Source organism: Grampus griseus (genome assembly GCF_964374135.1).
Source record: "Grampus griseus genome assembly, chromosome: 1".
In the NCBI taxonomy this organism is placed as follows: Eukaryota; Metazoa; Chordata; class Mammalia; order Artiodactyla; family Delphinidae; genus Grampus; species Grampus griseus.
This window is the reverse complement of record NC_139017.1, coordinates 73056166-73074218: the sequence shown is the minus strand read 5'-3', so window position 1 is coordinate 73074218 and position 18053 is coordinate 73056166. Positions and strand designations below refer to the sequence as shown.

General features: G+C 44.7%; 1 protein-coding gene across 2 annotated transcripts in view; it reads left to right on the top strand.

Annotated features, from left to right (window-relative positions):
* Nucleotides 1-11168: 11168 nt before the first annotated feature.
* INTS3 (integrator complex subunit 3) overlaps nucleotides 11169-18053 on the top strand; it is a 38986-nt gene continuing 32101 nt past the window's right edge. For both annotated transcript variants that reach the window (XM_082648381.1, XM_082648380.1), the window contains exon 1: nucleotides 11169-11896. In XM_082648381.1, coding sequence (XP_082504507.1) covers nucleotides 11735-11896 — 162 coding nt within the window. In that variant the 5' untranslated portion in view covers nucleotides 11169-11734. The remainder of the gene's footprint in view (nucleotides 11897-18053) is intronic.

Genomic DNA, 18053 nt, shown 5'->3' with positions numbered 1-18053 from the left:
TACACAAATGGTGGTCTGGAGGTGAAGAAAGGATAATTCGTTCTCCCTTTGTCTAATGACCCTTCCTGATGTCCTGTGCTCTCTTCCCACCCTTTTTGGCCTCAGTCAGATTTGATTTATTGGGAGAAGGAGCTAACACAGTCAAGTCCTCAGCTGGGGATGAATAGCTCTGGGAGGGCCTAACAGAAGGGTGGTTGCCTTGGTAACCACAGCACACCCACCTTCCTGGTGGGCCCTGGTGGCCATGTTGACTCCCAAGCCCCCATTCCTCCTCGCAGGTAGTGGCAGTCCCAGAAGGGAGTAGAAATACTAGAGAACTGTGGGACCTAAGAAGTCAGATCAGGGACTTCCCTAGTGGCACAGTGGTTAAGAATCCGCCTGCCAATGCAGGGGACAGGGGTTCCAGCCCTAGTCCAGGAAGATCCCACATGCCGCGGAGCAACTAAGCCCGTGCGCCACAACTACTGAGCCTGCGCTCTAGAGCCCACAAGCCACAACTACTGAGCCCGCGTGCCACAACTACTGAGCCTGCGTGCCACAACTAATGAAGCCTGTGCACCTAAAGTCCATGCTCCACAACAAGAGAAGCCCGCGCACCGCAACAAAGAGTAGCCCCCCTCGCCGCAAGTAGAGAAAGCCCGCTCATGGCAACGAAGACCCAATGCAGCCAAATATAAATTAAAAAATAATAATTAAAAAAAAAGATCAGGCTGGAGGCTGGGATATCTAGAGAGACTGGGGTTTGGGGAGGGGAGACTGTAAGAGATGAGGTGGGGAAGGTGGGGAAGGTGGGGAAGGAGGGGCGGGTAGCTGATTGACTGAGGAGCCCCAGTAAGACAATTGTAGGAAATTGCCGGTCAGATCCTTCCGGGGCAGCCTGGCTCCACTGCGGGCGCTTGGAGGGGAGGGGGCTGAGGGAGTGGGCGTGAGGAGAGGCCCAAGGAGTCGATGACTTCAGCAGCTCAAGAACTTTCACTGGAACTGAGGAGATTTCCTTCCGGAGGAAGGCCCCCGAAGCCAGGAAGGACTGGGAAAGCCATTACTGAGGGGAGGTGTGGGGGGCTGGGGTGGGGGGCGGTGTTCTGAGGGTAGCAGTAGCGCCCCTCCTGCTAGCCAGGGAGATGGATTTGCGCCAGAACCTCCGCCCACGTGGGAGGGGCTGTCTAGCCTCGCTGAGTGTCCCAGGCTGTCCTGCGTAGGTCTGGGAGGGTGGGGGGCAACAGGGTTTCCCTGGAGTATGATAAGAATAATAACAACAGTAATCATTGGCATTCGATTGTGCCTTGCAGTTGACAAAGGCTTTCACATACATTATCTCATCAGCCCACATGACACCATTGGAAGGGAAGGGCAGGGAGTGCAGCTGAGGTAGGAGGGCCCAGCTGTGGTCCAGCTGTGGGTAGGAGGGCCCACTGTAGAGAGTGTGCAGAGGGAACCAGCCCTGTGCAAGGCTGGAACCCAGAAAAAAAAAAAAAAGCTGATAGAAGGAGACAAATATCCTCCCCCTACCCCCTCTTTTCTCTATATCAAAGAGCTTGGGTAATTTATTTATCATAACAGTACATTTAGTGATAATTTTTTTTTAATGATTTATACCTTTCAGGACAGATCCATGGAATCTAATTAGCAGTGGAGGCCGGTTTGGCATCCTGAAAGTCATTTTTTCATTAAATTGCAAGAGCTGTAAAAATACAAAAATAAGTAAATTAACCATAAAGAAAAACCCTAATGCTGTCCAGGGAGATTTAATCTCATTGAGCTGGAACACAAGAAAAATTCCAGGTGAGGTGTTTACCATCAAGATGCTGATGAATTTGGATACTGGTGAGGATGATGAGGCCATAGGAAGAGAGGAGGTGCGGGGGCAGGAACCCTGATAGTGCTAACTCCAGGTTTAGTGAGTGGGACCAGATAGGGAAAAAACCCATCCACCCAGTTCCCTATCACACATGTTGTACCAGTGAGTGGGTAGGTGGGCTTATTGCCCTTTAAGAACCTTTCCACAGCAAAGATTCCATAACCAAATACATCTGTTAATCACTGTGGTACCCCTTCTGGACTTGATACAGACATCCCACTGTTACTCTCTGCCTTTGGCTTTCAAATGTGGACTGCCTATGGCATACCTTCACTGCTGATAATGTCCTATGATCAGGTTGGCTTATATTTTCTCAGCCCACCAAACTCCCAGCAGACCAGAACCAGGCCAAAATTCCACATCTCAGTATTCAGAACTGGAGGAATTTCAAACGTCTATCAAGTGAGAGGCAGTGTGATGCTGGGTAAGAGACTAACTCTGGATTCAAACCCAGCTCTGCCACCTATAATCCATGTGGCTTTGGGCAAATTTCTCAACTTCTCTAAGCCTCAGTTTTCTGCTCTAACATGGGAATGGTCATAATAAGACCTACCCCACAGGGTTGCCTGGAGGATTATAAGAGGTTTTTCCCACTACATGCTTAGAACACTGAAGGGCAGGTAGTAAGAACTAGTTGTTTACTAGTGTTATTAAGAGTCTACATTATGCAAACCATTATGCTAGATGTAAGGAGTTCCTGATGTCCAGGGAACAGTTGGAAGCAAAATGCAGCACATGATTAGACCCCTCAATGAGAGGTAAGATCTAAAAATCTTAGAAGAAAAACTAGGGGTTATGCACTCCAACCGCTTATCCAGGGCTGAAATCCTTTTAAAAACATCTGTGTAACTTCCATGTTCTATTGGAAAACTTTCAGGGACTTGGAACTAAGACCATTCTATTTTTGAACAGCTGTAATTAGAATGTTCTTCCTGATATAAGAAGATGGAGATATTTCTATCATCAGAATTGCTTTTGAGGAAATCATCTTTGTTTATGGACAGGGAAGCATGCTCATTCTCCTTCAGCTGCCACCTAAGGAAGGCACATCTTGTTGGATGAAGGGTCCTTTGTTTTGTTTTTTTTAATTTATTTTTATTTATTTATCCTTGGCTGCATTGGGTCTTCGTTGCTGTGTGCGGGCTTTCTCTAGTTATGGCGAGCGGGGGCTGCTCAGCAGTTGTGGCACAGGGGCTCAGCTGCTCCACAGCATGTGGGATCTTCCGGGGCCAGGGCTCGAACCCGTGTCCCCCGCATTGGCAGGCAGATTCTTAACCACTGTGCCACCAGGGAAGTCCCGGGTCCTTTGTTTTGCTGAGCCTGGAGCTGAGTTTTTATATAAATTGTGAAGCTCAGGACGAGCTTGTCTGATAAATCCACTTGTGTGACAGTTGAAAGAAGAAGCAAGGGTAGAGGTATTCCAGTAGCTGAATTGAGACTTTGCAGACCACCTATAGCTAATAGAGATTTAAAAAAAAAAAAAGACTAGTGTGATGGGAATTCCCTGGCCGTCCAGTGGTTAGGACTTGGCTTCCCTGGTCGGTCGGAGAACTAGGATCCCACAAGCGCCACCAAAAAAACCCAAAAAACAAAAACTTGTGACTTTACTGTTTTCTAGAAATGACACACACTTCTATAAAGAGGTACAGAGAAGATTGTGCCTTGTCATATGAAAAAGCCATCATGGTTCAGTGGTTAAGAATCTGCCTGACAATTAAAATTCTGCATTGAATAGTTATTGTTAACATTTGATGAACATCATTCCAATGTGAATTAAAAATTGTTTGGGGGCGTCCCTGGTGGCTCAGTGGTTGAGAGTCTGCCTGCCGGTGCAGGGGACACGGGTTCGTGCCCTGGTCCGGGAAGATCCCACATGCTGCGGAGCGGCTGGGCCCGTGAACCATGACCGCTGAGCCTGCGCATCCGGAGCCTGTGCTCTGCAACGGGAGAGGCCACAGCAGTGAGAGGCCCGCGTACCGCAAAAAAAAAAAAAAATTGTTTGATATTGGATATTTAATACAAATTCCCTTTATGTTTATGGAAAGGCCAATCTGCCTCTTACTACCTCTTCCACTGGCCCTACCACTGCCATTCCTAGCTCTGTAAAGTCTCCTCTCTCTTCCAACAACAGCTAACCCCTCCACCGCCTCCCCCCATTTCCCCGACTCCCACCCCTGCCCATACTGGAGCCTTAGCCATATAACATCACTAGTTTCTTTAGAGATTTCTCTAAGATCTGACTGCAAACTCTGTACCATTCTGGGTGAGCTCCTGTGGGTTCACCTGGTTCGTCAACCTCCCTTTGACAGCCTGCCTCCCTGTCAGGAGCAGAATCATCCAGGTGCAGTCTGAGGAGTACAGAGATCAGGCAACTCTCACCTCCTTGCCTCTGTCACACAATGGGCTATTATGGAACTTGTGGTCACACATACCTCTCCCTTCCCCCACCTCCACAGTTTTTCTCACATTGCTGCTGTTAATCCAAGTCTCTCCCACCTTGTACTCTGTTAAATTTTAAAGTGAAAAATACCCATTTTACTAAAGATTTCATATAAGAGATGAAGAAGAGTAGGGTTATGTCACTAAGAGCACAGTGTTTCTATCTAAATACTCATTAGACAGGCTTACTGTCTCCTCAGAGTCCCTCTCCAGCTGGCCCCCAGCCAGGATGGATCCAGGTTTTGTGGGGCTTGAAGTTTATACCATCTGGTAGGTTCTCTTTGAGAAAGAGAGTACAGGGCTTCCCTGGTGGTGCAGTGGTTAAGAATCCGCCTGCCATGCAGGGGACACAGGTTCGAGCCCTGGCCCGGGAAGATCCCACATGCCGTGGAGCAACTAAGCCCACGCACCACAGCTACTGAGCCTGTGCTCTAGAGCCCTTGAAGCCTGTGCGCCTAGAGCCCATACTCTGCAACAAAAGAAGCCCCTGTGCACCGCAACGAAGAGTAGCCCCGACTCACCTCAACTAGAGAAAGCCCGCGCGCAGCAACAAAGACCCAATGCAGCCAAAAAAAAAAAAAAAAAATCAATAAAATAAATAAATTAAAAATTAAAAAAAGAGAATACAAAATTAGGTATGAAATATTTAATTAGAATGTGAAGATAAATTACAACAAATTACAAATTTAAAATTTTGAAAAGCTTCCAAACATACCAAAACCTAGAAAAATAACAATATGTTTTTTTTCCATTATGCTTTATTACAAGATATTGAATATAGTTCCCTGTGCTATACAGTAGAACCTTGTTATTTATCTTTTTTTTTTTTTTTTCTGGTACGCGGGCCTCTCACTGTTGTGGCCTTGCCCATTATGGAGCATAGGCTCCGGACGCGCAGGCTCAGAGGCCATGGCTCACGGGCCTAGCCGCTCTGCGGCATGTGGGATCTTCCTGGTCCGGGGCACGAACCCGTGTTCCCTGCATCGGCAGGCGGACTCTCAACCACTGCGCCACCAGGAAAGCCCTTTTTGTTTTTTTGACTGAAGCATAGTTGACTGACAATGTTGTGTTAGTTAAGGTGTGATTTCAGCAAAGTGATTCATATATATATGAATATATATATAATATATATTATTCCTTTCTATATCCTTTCTATTGTTGATGGACTTTTGGATTATTTCTAGTTTTTTTTAAAAAAGACTATTTTTTAGAGTAGTTTTAGGTTCACAATTGTTTCTAGTTTTTTGCTGTAATAAATAATGCTACTGGCCACACCACTTGGCATGTGGAACTTCCCTGATCAGGGATCAAACACGCCCCGCCCCCCCCCCCCCCCTGCAGTGGAAGCGGAGAGTCTTAACCACTGGACCACCAGGGAAGTCCTATGAACTTTCTTATACATGCCTTTTAGTGGACACATACACTAATTTCTCTTGGCTGTAAACTTAGAGGGGAACTATTATGTCCTGGGACAGGCAACTGTTTAACTTTGGTAGATACTGTTCAATGGTTTACTAAAGTAATTAGACTAATTTCCACACCATCCAGCAGTGTATGATAGTGCCAATCACTGGACATCCTCACCAACACTTGGTATTGTCAGTCTTTTCATTCTCGTAAGTGTTTAGTGGTATCTCATAAGTTTCTTTTTGAAATTTTAAAAAATTGAAGTAATTTTTAATTTACAGAACTGTTGCAAGAAGGGTACAAAGAACTTCTGTACACCCTTCAACTAGATTTACCCATTAACATTTTACCACATTTTCTTTATCATTCTCTTTCTCTCCCTTTCTATCTACCTATCTGTATACATCTGTATATCTATATCTATAACATAAAGGGATAGGATTTTATATGTATAAGTATAAATATACATATTAATATATTATTTTAGATATGTATAAATTATATATGACATTCTCTTACATAACCATTAGTTATTTGTCAAAATCAGGAAATGTACTTCTATCTAGTCTATAGCATGTTTTCAAATTTCCAATTGTTCCAATAATGTACATTATAGAAAAAATTTTTTTTCACTCCAAGATCCAGTCCAAGATCACATATTACATATAGTTGTCATGTCTCGGTATTTTTTAATCTAGAAGAGTCCTTCAGTCTTAGGTCTAAATGACCTTAACATTTTGGACAGGGCAGTTATGTTTTAGAATGTCTCTCAATTTGGGTTTCTCTGATTCTTGCTTAAATCATTATTACTATAATTTTTGTCAAATGGTGATTTTTTTCATTGTAGTTTTTTAAAATTATTTTTTACTGTGGTAAAATACATGCAACACAAAATTTGCCATTTAACCATTTTTAAGTGTGTAAGTCAGTGACATTAATTACATTCACAATGTTGTATAACCATCAACATTATTCCCAAAATGTATTCATCACCTCAAAAAGAAAGTCTATAACCACTAAACAATGATTTCCCATTCCCACCTCCCCTAACCCCGGTAACCTCTAATCTACTTTCCATTTTTATGAATTTGTCTATTGTAGATATTTCATATAACTGGAATCATGCAATAGTTATCCTTTCCTGTCTGGATTACTTCACTTAACATATTGTTTTTAAGGTTCATCCATATTGTAACATGCATTTGCTTTATATTTCTCTTATTACTAATGATGTTGACCATCTTTGCATGTGCTTATTGGCCATTTGTATATCTTCTTTGGGCAAACATCTATTCAAGTCCTCTGCCCATTTTCTAATTGGGTGGTTTGTTTTTTTGTTTTTGAGTTTTAGGAGTTCTTTATATATTCTGGATATTAAACCCTCATATGACATGAAAATATTTTCTCCCTTTCTATGGGTTGTCTTTTAACTTTCTCGATAATATCCTTTGATGAACAAAAGTTTTAAATTTTAATGAAGCCCAGTTTATTTCTTTTTACTTTTTTTGTTCATGCTTTTGGTATTATATCTAAGAATCCATTGTCAAATTCAATGTCATAATGCTTTTTTTTTTTTCTTTTTTTGGGGGGAGGGCGGTACGCGGGCCTCTCACTGTTGTGGCCTCTCCTGTTGCGGAGCACAGCTCCGGACGAGCAGGCTCAGTGGCCATGGCTCATGGGCCCAGCCGCTCCGCGGCATGTGGGATCTTCCCAGACCGGGGCACGAATCCGTGTCCCCTGCATCGGCAGGAGGACTCTCAACCACTGCGCCACCAGGGAAGCCCTTCACTAATTTTTTAATATTAATTTCAGGAACTCACATTTATCTCTGTTTGTTTTAAATCCTTTCTATTGGGTTGGCCAAAAGGCTCATTCCATTTTTTCCGTAAGATGGCTCTAGTAGCACTTAGTTGTCTTTAACTTCATTCGAAACAATTTTGTTAGATTGTATGTGACAGCTGTCATATCAGTCTGCATTTAAAAAAAGACTTATCAAAATTGGTGAATTTTTATGTAGCCATTTTAATATTGAAGATGGAAGAACAAAAGCAACATTTTCGGCATATTATGCTTTATTATTTCAAGAAAGGTAGAAACGCAACTGAAATGCAAAAAGATGTGTGCAGTGTATGGAGAAGGTGCTGTGACTGATCGAACGTGTCAAAAGTGGTTTGCAAAGTTTCGTGCTGGATATTTCTCACTGGACGATGCTCCACAATCGGGTAGACCAGTTGAAGTTGATAGCGATCAGATCGAGACATTAATTGACAACAGTCAACGTTATACCACGCGGGAGATAGCCAACATACTCAAAATATCCAAGTCAAGCCTTGAAAATCATTTGCACCATCTTGGTTATATTCATCACTTTGATGTTTGGGTCAACATAAGTTAAGCAAAAAAAACCTTCTTGACCATATTGCCGCATGCGATTTTCTACTTAAACGTAATGAAAACGTTCCGTTTTTAAAACAAATTGTGACGGGCGATGAAAAGTGGATACTGTACAAGAATGTGAAACAGAAAAGATCGTGGGGCAAGTGAAAGGAACCACCACCAACCACACCAAAGGCTGGTCTTCATCCAAAGAAGGTGATGGTGTGTATATGGTGGGATTGGAAGGGAGTCCTCCATTATGAGCTCCTTCTGGAAGATCAAACGATTAATTCCAACAAGTACTGCTCCCAATTAGACCAACTGAAAGCAGGACTCGACAAAGTGTCTGGAATTAGCCAACAGAAAATGCATACTCTTCCATCAGGATAACACAAGACCGCATGTTTCTTTGATGACCAGGCAAAAACTGTTGCAGCTTGGCTGGGAAGTTCTGATTCATCCTCCGTATTCACCAGACATTGCACCTTCAGATTTCCATTTATTTCAGTCTTTACAAAATTCTCTTAGTGGAAAAAATTTCAATTTCCTGGAAGACTGTAAAAGGCACTTGGAACAGTTCTTTGCTCAAAAAGATAAAAAGTTTTGGGAAGATGGAATTATGAAGCTGCCTGAAAAATGGCAGAAGTTAGTGGAACAAAACGGTGAATACATTGTTCAATAAAGTTCTTGATGAAAAATTAAAAATGTGTCTTTTATTTTTACTTAAAAACCAAAAGCACTTTTTGGCTTTTAACCCAATAGTATAAGGCCTAGGCATGTAAATAAGCACATTTTTCATTATTAAATATCTTCTTGTTATGTTCAGTTCATTCCCTGATCTCATTAACAACCTTTTCAGTGCAATCTGGCAATCCAGTCTATTAGCTAGTAGTCTCAGCTTTATGTTTTTCTGTATATTTTATAAGCATGCCTTTTTAGTCTTTACCCAGATCCTTTCTTTAATTCATCATTCTGTCTGAGGTAGGGAGAAATCCTCCATTATCACAACCCAAAAGCCTCTCAGGATTATTAGGCATTGGGTTGTTTTTCTCCCTGATGGAGGAACTTTCTGCAGCACTGTGAGTCTTTTTATTTTTTCTTGATTCTAGGGCCTTATTATTTGATTCTTATTAATGATAACTATAGTTTCCCCTGCCTCCAAAAAAAACTTTCTATTTGTAATCTCAATTACCTTCAACACAGGGTAGATTTTGACAAATGGAAGGTCTTTTGTTCTAGAAATCAACTAGGTGGGGGCAGGATCAGGGAAGAGCTCAATTTCTTCAGAGGAGAGGAGGAGAATATTTTGAGGTTGTTAAATAGAATAAAGTAGATTTCCATGTTTTGATTTTGGGGAAAAAATTGCCAGGATATAAATGTTAATTGAGCAAGAAGCAAGAAATTGTAAAACATGATTTTATTTTTGCTAAAAACCAAATGAAAACAACCAAAGAAATAAACTGTGGATATGTGTTTATGCATGTTTGAAAAGTAGGGAAAGATATACAACAAATTAGTGACACTGATGACTCAAGAGAAGTAAGACTGGAGGGGTGAAAAGGAAAAAAGAAGGTTCACTTCAACTTTAATATTTGAATTGTTATGAGTTTTTATTATTGGCATTGTTTTTTTTTAAATGATAGGAATTTAAGGTCTTGGGAGACTATATTGATTAGGTAGGGATGAGTCAGATAGGTTTACTAAGGATTTGGGAAATTTAGAAAGTGCCTGAGAGGGTAGTTTAGTAAGATTAGAGAAGTGGCAGAATGTTGAATGGATTAGAATCCATTGTAACCCCTAAAGATATACCATATATATATATATATATATACATATATATATATATATATATACACATATATAGGCTAGAGAGGAAGAAATTCCAGAGATATTTCTTTTTTTTTTTTTTAATTTTTGGCTGTGTTAGGTCTTTGTTGCTGCGTGTGGGCTTTATCTAGTTGCGTGGAGCGGGGGCTACTCTTCATTGAGGTGCGCGGGCTTATTGCGGTGGCTTCTCTTGTTGCAGAGCACGGGCTGTAGGCATGGGGGCTCCAGTACTTGTGGCACGCAGGATCAGTAGTTGTGGCCTGTGGGCTCTAGAGCGCAGGCTGGGTAGTTTTGGTGCACTGAGCTGCTCCGCGGGATGTGGGGTCTTCCCAGACCAGGGCTCCAACCCGTGTTCCCTGCATTGGCAGACAGATTCTTAACCACTGCACCACCAGGGAAGCCACCAGTGACATTTCTAAGAAAAAAAATCAAACAGCCTTTAGTGACTGAATACGGGAGGAAAATAATGAATGTCAAAAACAAGCTTCCACACTGGGCTTCTGGGGGCAAATGCTGACACGATCACAGATAAGGCAGGAGGACAATATAGGGCTTCCAGAAGCCTTTCTAATAATGAATCCATGCACGATTCTAATGAATCAGTGCACGATTCTAGTACACAGGTGGGTCCATGAACTTTTTTTTTTTTGGCAACGTCCGGCTGATAACTGCATTTGCATGAACGCATACACTGGCTTGTGTGACGTACTCTTAGCTCCGGGAGCTGGCTGCACACCATCCGATGACACTTGCTCTGGGACTGCTTAAGGGTTAGGGCTCCACTTCCTCCGAATTGATAGTGAATGCACTATCAATTCGTAGCTAGCCTTCGGGTTTCCCAAAGCTACCTAGGAACAGCGCCCGGTTCCCGTACCCACCCGAGCTTCCGAATAAGGGAGAAAAGAGGGCGGAGGCCAGCGCCGCGCACGCGCTTTAATACACGCAGGCGCAGCCTCTCTCCTTCCTGATAATCTCTCACAGCCGCCCCACCTCCGGGAAGTAGTTCCGTCCCGCCTCCCGAGTGCAAAGGAGGGATGCTATTGGGCACACCGGTTGTCCATCAGGCCGGTCTCTCTTCTGCTCAATACCATTGGCAGCCCGGGAAAAGGCCAGCGGGCCGACGTCGGCCTACCCCTTCGAGACTCAGCGCCACCGCGGAAGCCGCTATTGGCGGAGGCCAGGGACCGCGACTGCTCACTTCCGGCGCGGGCCTCCACGATTCCTCCCCCTCCCCCGCCGTCGCCCTCGGTCTTCCCACCCCCCGCCCTTCCACCATGGCCGCGTCTGTGTGGTGTAGGGAGAAGCTGGTCCTCCTATAGCGCTTACTGCCTCACCCTCACTCCTGGGGGCCGGAACCAAAGGAACCTCGCTCCCCAACCCTTGGGGCACCAGCCAGGAAGGTTTCCTACCCCATGCTTCAGGGGCAGGACTCCTCTTTCCCCCACCTCCTGAGGCAGAAACTTAGGGTTTTCTCTGCTTCTCTTAGGGTCAGAAGCCAGAAAGGGCTCCTCTTCCACTTCTTCAGGGACAGAGCCTCTCCTACCCTTCCTGTAGGGGTGCAGACCCTTACCCCAGCATACTTAAGAGCTAACGGTGTTTCCTCAGCACTGCCACTCCAGAGGCAGGACCTGGAGGCCCGTCTGCCTTGCCTCCTGCACGGGAGCGGCCCTTCGGAGAGGAGGGAGGAGTGGAGAGGCCAGGGAACCTTTCCTTCCCCTCCCCCACTTGTCCCTCTTTCCCCCCAGTCCCTGGCAATCCCCAATTCCCCCTTTCTAGGACTTCCCATCCATCCACTCCCTGGCCTTTTCCCGTCTCCCGGCTGCAGCCATGGAGTTACAGAAGGGAAAGGGGGCGGCAGCAGCAGCAGCAGCAGCAGCAGCAGCTGCTTCGGGAGCAGCGGGAGGTGGAGGAGGAGCGGGAGCAGGAGCCCCAGGAGGGGGGAGGCTGCTACTTGCAACCAGTTTGGATGCCAAGGATGAGTTAGAGGAGGTAGGTGTGGGGGGGTGGGGAAGGGAGTTAAGAAATGGGGTTGAGGAGGGAAACTGGAGCGAATACGGGGTGGGGGTGGGGGAGGAGGCCTTCACGTGTTTTCTAAGACAGCACAAACACTGCAGCAGACTTCCTGCTTGTGAAGGAGGAAGTGTGGGCCAACTTCTCGGACAGGTCGAAACAGCAGCTACTAGTGTGAAAATGGTGGGGGGGTGTTGATGAGGAAGGGATACAGCATCCAGATCAACTGAATTTATCTTTGACATTCCTTTCTCATTACAGGCCACAGCTATTATTAATATTTACCCTGTTTCATCTTAGGTCATACATTGAGTTGAGATGTAACGTATGTATGTGTAGGTGTCTGGGGGGCTGATAGGAGCTTGCAGTAGACCGTGGACCCTTCCCGTTAGATAGTATTGACTTCATGCAGACACCATCAATTGCCGGTGATGTTAACTGGGCATTGAGAATGAGTGAGGACTTAAGGAAAAGTGAGTTGTGTTTTGTTAGGTAGTGGGGTGAGGTGCGGGGTGAATGGGACCTAGGGGCCTCTCCTTCAGAACCAGATAGCACACACACAAAGGAGAGAACACATAGATGCTGAGAAAGAGGGTAGGATGAGGCGATGCAGTGGGCCTGAATGGGGATTTTAGACTACTGAATAATTGACCCGACCCTCCCCGACTTGTTCCTCTTGCCCTGTCCCTGACAATCCAGAGTTGATCATTTATCCCTTTCCACTGCTATACATGAAAAGACATACTTAGGAATATGAGACCCAGAAGTGGGACATGATTGCTGGACTGTTTGTAAGACCTAATGGATTCAACTTAGTGGTTATCCAGGGACAGGATGAGTAAATTATTAGGCTCTGGCTCTTCACTGGCCATTTCCCTGCTTCTGACTTTGTCACTGCTCTGTATCAGATGTTAGAGGGTGGTCAAGCAGATAGGTGGAGTTCATAGTTTAAATTTGAAAAAAATGTTGGTGCAGATACAAGATGGTGGAACATACATGCAAAAAAGCTTTGTGAATCAAGGAGCAGCTGGATAGCAGCTTTGTGAATTATCCATCGCAAGTGTCTGTTCGCAGACCGGCTGGCTTCCCATCATGCTTCTCCCCCATAATTCTGTGTGCATTTAGATGAATCAAAGTTTGTTTTCTGCTGTTGTTTTTATCAGCTAAGGTAGATATAATTAGGAACATAAACAATACTTCTAAAAGTAATGTATTCCCAAAATAAATACAAGTGACTTTGCCAGGATTGCCTGGTAATTTAAATTATCTGCGTTTTTAGAAATGGCCACTGTCACTGTCAAAGTATTTATTGAGCCCTGTGTTCTATCTAGCACTGAAACTCTAGAATTGTAGCAAGAAAGTCATGGACTACCTTTGATCCCTACACCAGTTGGGTAGAGGAGAAGAGACCCCAAGGGTGACGAAACGGTTTATTCCCCACCCTGATTGCTGGAAAGGTAGTCCTGCTCTAATTTGTACCACAGCATCCTGTTCTTTTGAGTAGTGATACGTTTGCTAGTAAGCGAAATGATATGGCAGAAGGGGACCACAAAAGAGAGGAAGCATTTATTTTCTTGCTTTTTTGGACTGCCTTGAGAGTGAAATTTAAACTGTTTCCAGAGAGAAGGGGGAGGGAGGGTCTCCTTTTTTTTTCTGATATCCCTTGTGGTGTAGATGTTTCCCAGAATGTGTCGGCCTCCCCTCTTTCCTTCTTTGCCCTTTGTTCTATGCATTTGAATTTTCCAACAAGTCTTGCCACTGTTTTTAACCCCATGTATTTGGTTCCCACTAGACCAGAGTGTCTCTAAGGTCAAGACTTACTGGTTTCTTCCTCTGGGTCTCCGCACAGATCTCTGCACACGGAAGTTATCAAAACCTGGTGTTGACTGATCTCAGCTTGTTCTGGCTTGGTTATTTTCCAGCATAGGCCCACCTATTGCCCAGGAATACAGAGGCAGTAGCTTCCTGACCAGATATATACTTACTCTGTGCTGAGTCTGATAGGAAAATAGAATGAGGAAGACCCAAGGCCTGCCTTCCAGAGCTTATCATCTGAAGACTGAGTTAATACGCTCATAAGAAAGGTAAAAACAAAAACCCAGCGAGGGTAGTGAAGAGACTGGAGTCATTACAGCTGGGAGTGATGAGAAAGCCCCTTAGAGGCCTGGAGTATGAAGCACTGGTGAAGAGCATCCCAGGCAGGGACTGTGGCTTTTCTACCCAAGGGAGCATTTGTTGTATCCTTTCTTCTCTTTGGCCCTGTTCTTCTCTTTGAATGGGGAATTCTTGCCCACCCCCATCCAGATTTGAGGAATGAGATGAAAATAGTGCCAAAGATTGGAGGGGTTTAAAACATGTAGCTCCTAGTTTCACAAGCCTTCAAAGCTCCCGGTCACTCCTCTGTGGAGAAGGACCCTGTCCACTTTGAAATCAGGCTAAAAGCAGAAGCTGTGGCCCAAACAAGTTAGAACTTCCTCTTAAGCTATGGACAAGTCTCAGGGTTGCATTTGGTTAGAGGTATGTCCCGTCCAGGTTTTCTCCAAGGAGTAATTCACATCCAGTCTGTGAAGATTCTCCAGGGAATGGGCTTTGAGTCATCTCTAATTTTTTTCCCCTTAAATCCTAATTTCACATAAAAGTGACTCTTGTTTGTAGAATACTTGGAACCCAGTTCGTTCAGTAGTTCTTTACTAATGTGGGTCCTTGGGGATTTTGTAGGTCAGATCATATTTTCTTTTCCTTAAGCCTTTGGATTTTAGTCCCTCAAGGCCACTGACTTCCCGTAGAGGGGCAGTATTTAATATACAGCGTTTTTTTTAATTAATTATTTTTAGCTGCGTTGGTCTTCGTTGCTGTGTGCAGGCTTTCTCTAGTTGCGGCGAGCGGGGGCTACTCTTCGTTGCAGTGCGCGGGCTTCTCATTGCAGTGGCTTCTCTTGTTGTGGAGCACAGGCTCTAGGCGTGCGGGCTTCAGTAGTTGTGGCTTGCCGGCTCTGGAGCGCAGGCTCAGTAGTTGTGGCGCACGGGCTCAGTTGCTCCGCGGCACGTGAGATCTTCCTAGACCAGGGCTCAAACCCGTGTCCCCTGCATTGGTAGGCAGATTTTTTTTTTGGAAGATGTTGGGGGTAGGAGTTTATTAATTAATTAATTTATTTTTGCTGTGTTGGGTCTTCGTTTCTGTGCGAGGGCTTTCTCTAGTTGTGGCAAGCAGGGGCCACTCTTCATCGCGGTGCGCGGGCCTCTCACTATCGCGGCCTCTCTTGTTGCGGAGCACAGACTCCAGATGCGCAGGCTCAGCAGTTGTGGCTCACGAGCGTAGCTGCTCCGCGGCATGTGGGATCTTCCCAGACCAGGGCTTGAACCCATGTCCCCTGCATTAGCAGGCAGATTCTTAACCACTGAGCCACCAGGGAAGCCGAATATACAGTTTTTAACAAACTGTATGTTCACCTGGCCGAGGGAGGGGAAACTGAGAGGTTAGCAATCTTCAGACTTCAGTCTCCAGCTTCAGGTGTATACTTGCAAACTAGAAGACCTCCCCGCTTTCTACCCCCACTCCATCTACTGCGCTGTCATGGAAACCATGGTCAGGTAATTTTAGTACTAGAAAAATTATTTTAGAAGCTCCTAGAGATGGTAAATATTTACTCAGCTCTGAGGTGCCGTTGTGAAGGGCTTACTCTGAACAGAGTCATTCTGCCAGCAGTTGTTGGCAGGTGCGTGTGTGATTCCATCTTTACAAAGCGCCTCTGGAGACTGGGGGGGAGAGGGGTACTGCTGGTTGATTGTAGGGATCTGGCTTCCTGCAGCCCTCTTTGAGGGGATGTGGTCCTTCAATCATTCTGAATGATTTGTAATTAGTTCTCCCATCGCTGTTTGGGAAAGTAGTTTCTGTAGTTCAGGAAGAGCAGCATCTTTTATATACTTCTACTGCCTAGGAAGGACTGACCCTCACATTTCTTTCCTCATTGCTTTTATCCACGCCTCCAAATTCTGGACTCTCCCACTTTCTACATCCTTAGCTGGGCCTCACTGTTCCAAGAGGCCACTTTTATTTCTTGACCGGGCAGTGACCCATAGAGTTGACTCAGGCCTCTGAGTGGAGCTTAGAATATTGAGGAGGGGCCTAGAGAAACCTGGTTTAGTCCAAGGTCTCTGTGTTACATCACAGCTAGAAACTAGGCCAGCCCATAGGGCTGTGTATCCAGCTTTGTGTGAGGACCTTGGTGCAGGGTCCATCCATCAGGCCTCCTCCCCTCTCCCGTTACTCTTCTCTCATAGAAGGCAAAAGTAGGAGAGGAAGCTTTGCAGCCTGGTCAGGGACTTACCCACGTCCTGTAGTAGGAGGGCTCAGTTTTCAGGGAACTTTGAGGGCATGCCATTAGAAGTAGTGGCAGGGGGCGTTGGGGGGCTGTCTGGTCCTCATGGACTTAGTTGTGTGATCGCTGAGCTTTTTCACAGATGGAATAGAGTCTAATTCAACTGAGGCTACCTGCTAGGTGCTTTCACGTATGTTATCTTGTTTAATCCTCAGAGCAACCTTGTGATATAGGCTTTGTCTCTATTTTTCAGGTAAGAAAACCAGGGTATTATAAGTAAAGGATTAAATAAGTCTTGGTAAGTTAGGTAACTCACCCAAGATTAGCCTAAGGCTTGCCAGTGGTGGAGGGACCCTCTCTTCCTTGCTTGTCAGTTGGCTCCTCAGCCAGCTGCTCTTTTGACTTCCCTCGCATCTCTGTTGATTCAACAGAGATTTCTTCCTTTTGGTAGGAAGTAATATCTAGGGTTTTAGGATGCTGTGCTGCTGCTTGCTCACCGTCTTCCTCCACTCTGAAACTGTTTGTTAACCCAGGCCGGATAAGCAAGGCCTCCCAGAGCTCCCAGCAAGAACACCCTGGATTTAGCAACTGGAGGAACTGGTCCTCCAGTCATTGATAACTATCTTAGGAGGAGAGGGATAAGATTTAAAAAGAGAAAATACAACCTGAGGTTTTTTTCCTCCCTCCCCCTATCATATAGGAGCTGGGCTAGGTAATGATGGATCTCAGAGTTTGTGGGAGAGGTGGGCTGTGAGATTTACAGCTCAGCTTTCCTGTGATCTCACAGCTCCTTTTCACAAGTACGCAGGTGCTGTTGATTAAGGCTCAGCGCGCTTATCTGACCTAATTTGGAGGATAGTCAGACCTGATGCTGGGTAGTGATGTTGTCAAACCTGGGTGGCTTTGGGCCTAATTTAGGTTGAATTTTTGTGGCTATGGGAGCTCCTTGTCTTAACACTCAGTTCTGCTTTGTTCTTAGGTAGGGACGGACGTAGGCAAACTCAGGATGATGGTCAAAGGAGAAACATGGTGGTCTTTCATTCCTAGACCTCTTTCCTGTTGCCCTTATTTGTCGGTTCTTGACAATGTGGTAGTTCTCAACAAGATGTTTTGTGATGACCTTTAGGATTGGGGGAGGTAAATTGTCTGCCTTTGTCCCTGTTTTGCTAGCATCATTATCACTGGGAATTGGTAAGTGGTTTTCTTAAACAGTTTTGGGGTTAATCCTCAAGATAAAATTTTAAAAGACTCAGGAAGTAGTTTAGGTGGTAATAATGGAGAGGCTCACTGACTTAAATGAGATACATTTTGTCAATATTTTCTCAGTGCTTTGGAACAGGATCAGTGACTTAAGATCTCCTTAGAAGGTTGAGCACATGCTGTCTTAGAGTTAGCCTTTGTAATTAAGAAGGGTCCTTGGATGGACTTTAATGCAGCTCTCCCCACCTTTGTTTGACTAGAGACCCAGGAAGGTTTTAGTTTGGCCTTTTGTTCTTCATTAGTCCTTTTCTTTCCTACACTCATTTTTATGTTAAAGTTTGTTTTTATCTTTTTGGAGGGACATTTCAAACATAAAAAAATAGAATAGTATAATTGCCCTGGAGCCATCACTCTGCTTCAGTACTTATCAGTACATGGCAATCTTGTCTTATTTCCCTTTAGTCTCCTCTGGATTATTTTGAAGCAAATCCAAGCTGTATCGTTTCAGCTGTAGATATTTCATATGTATGTCTGTGAGAGATGGACTTTTTTCTTTTTAACATAGCCACAGTATCATACCTAAAAACATTAACAATAATTCCTCAATGTGACAATATA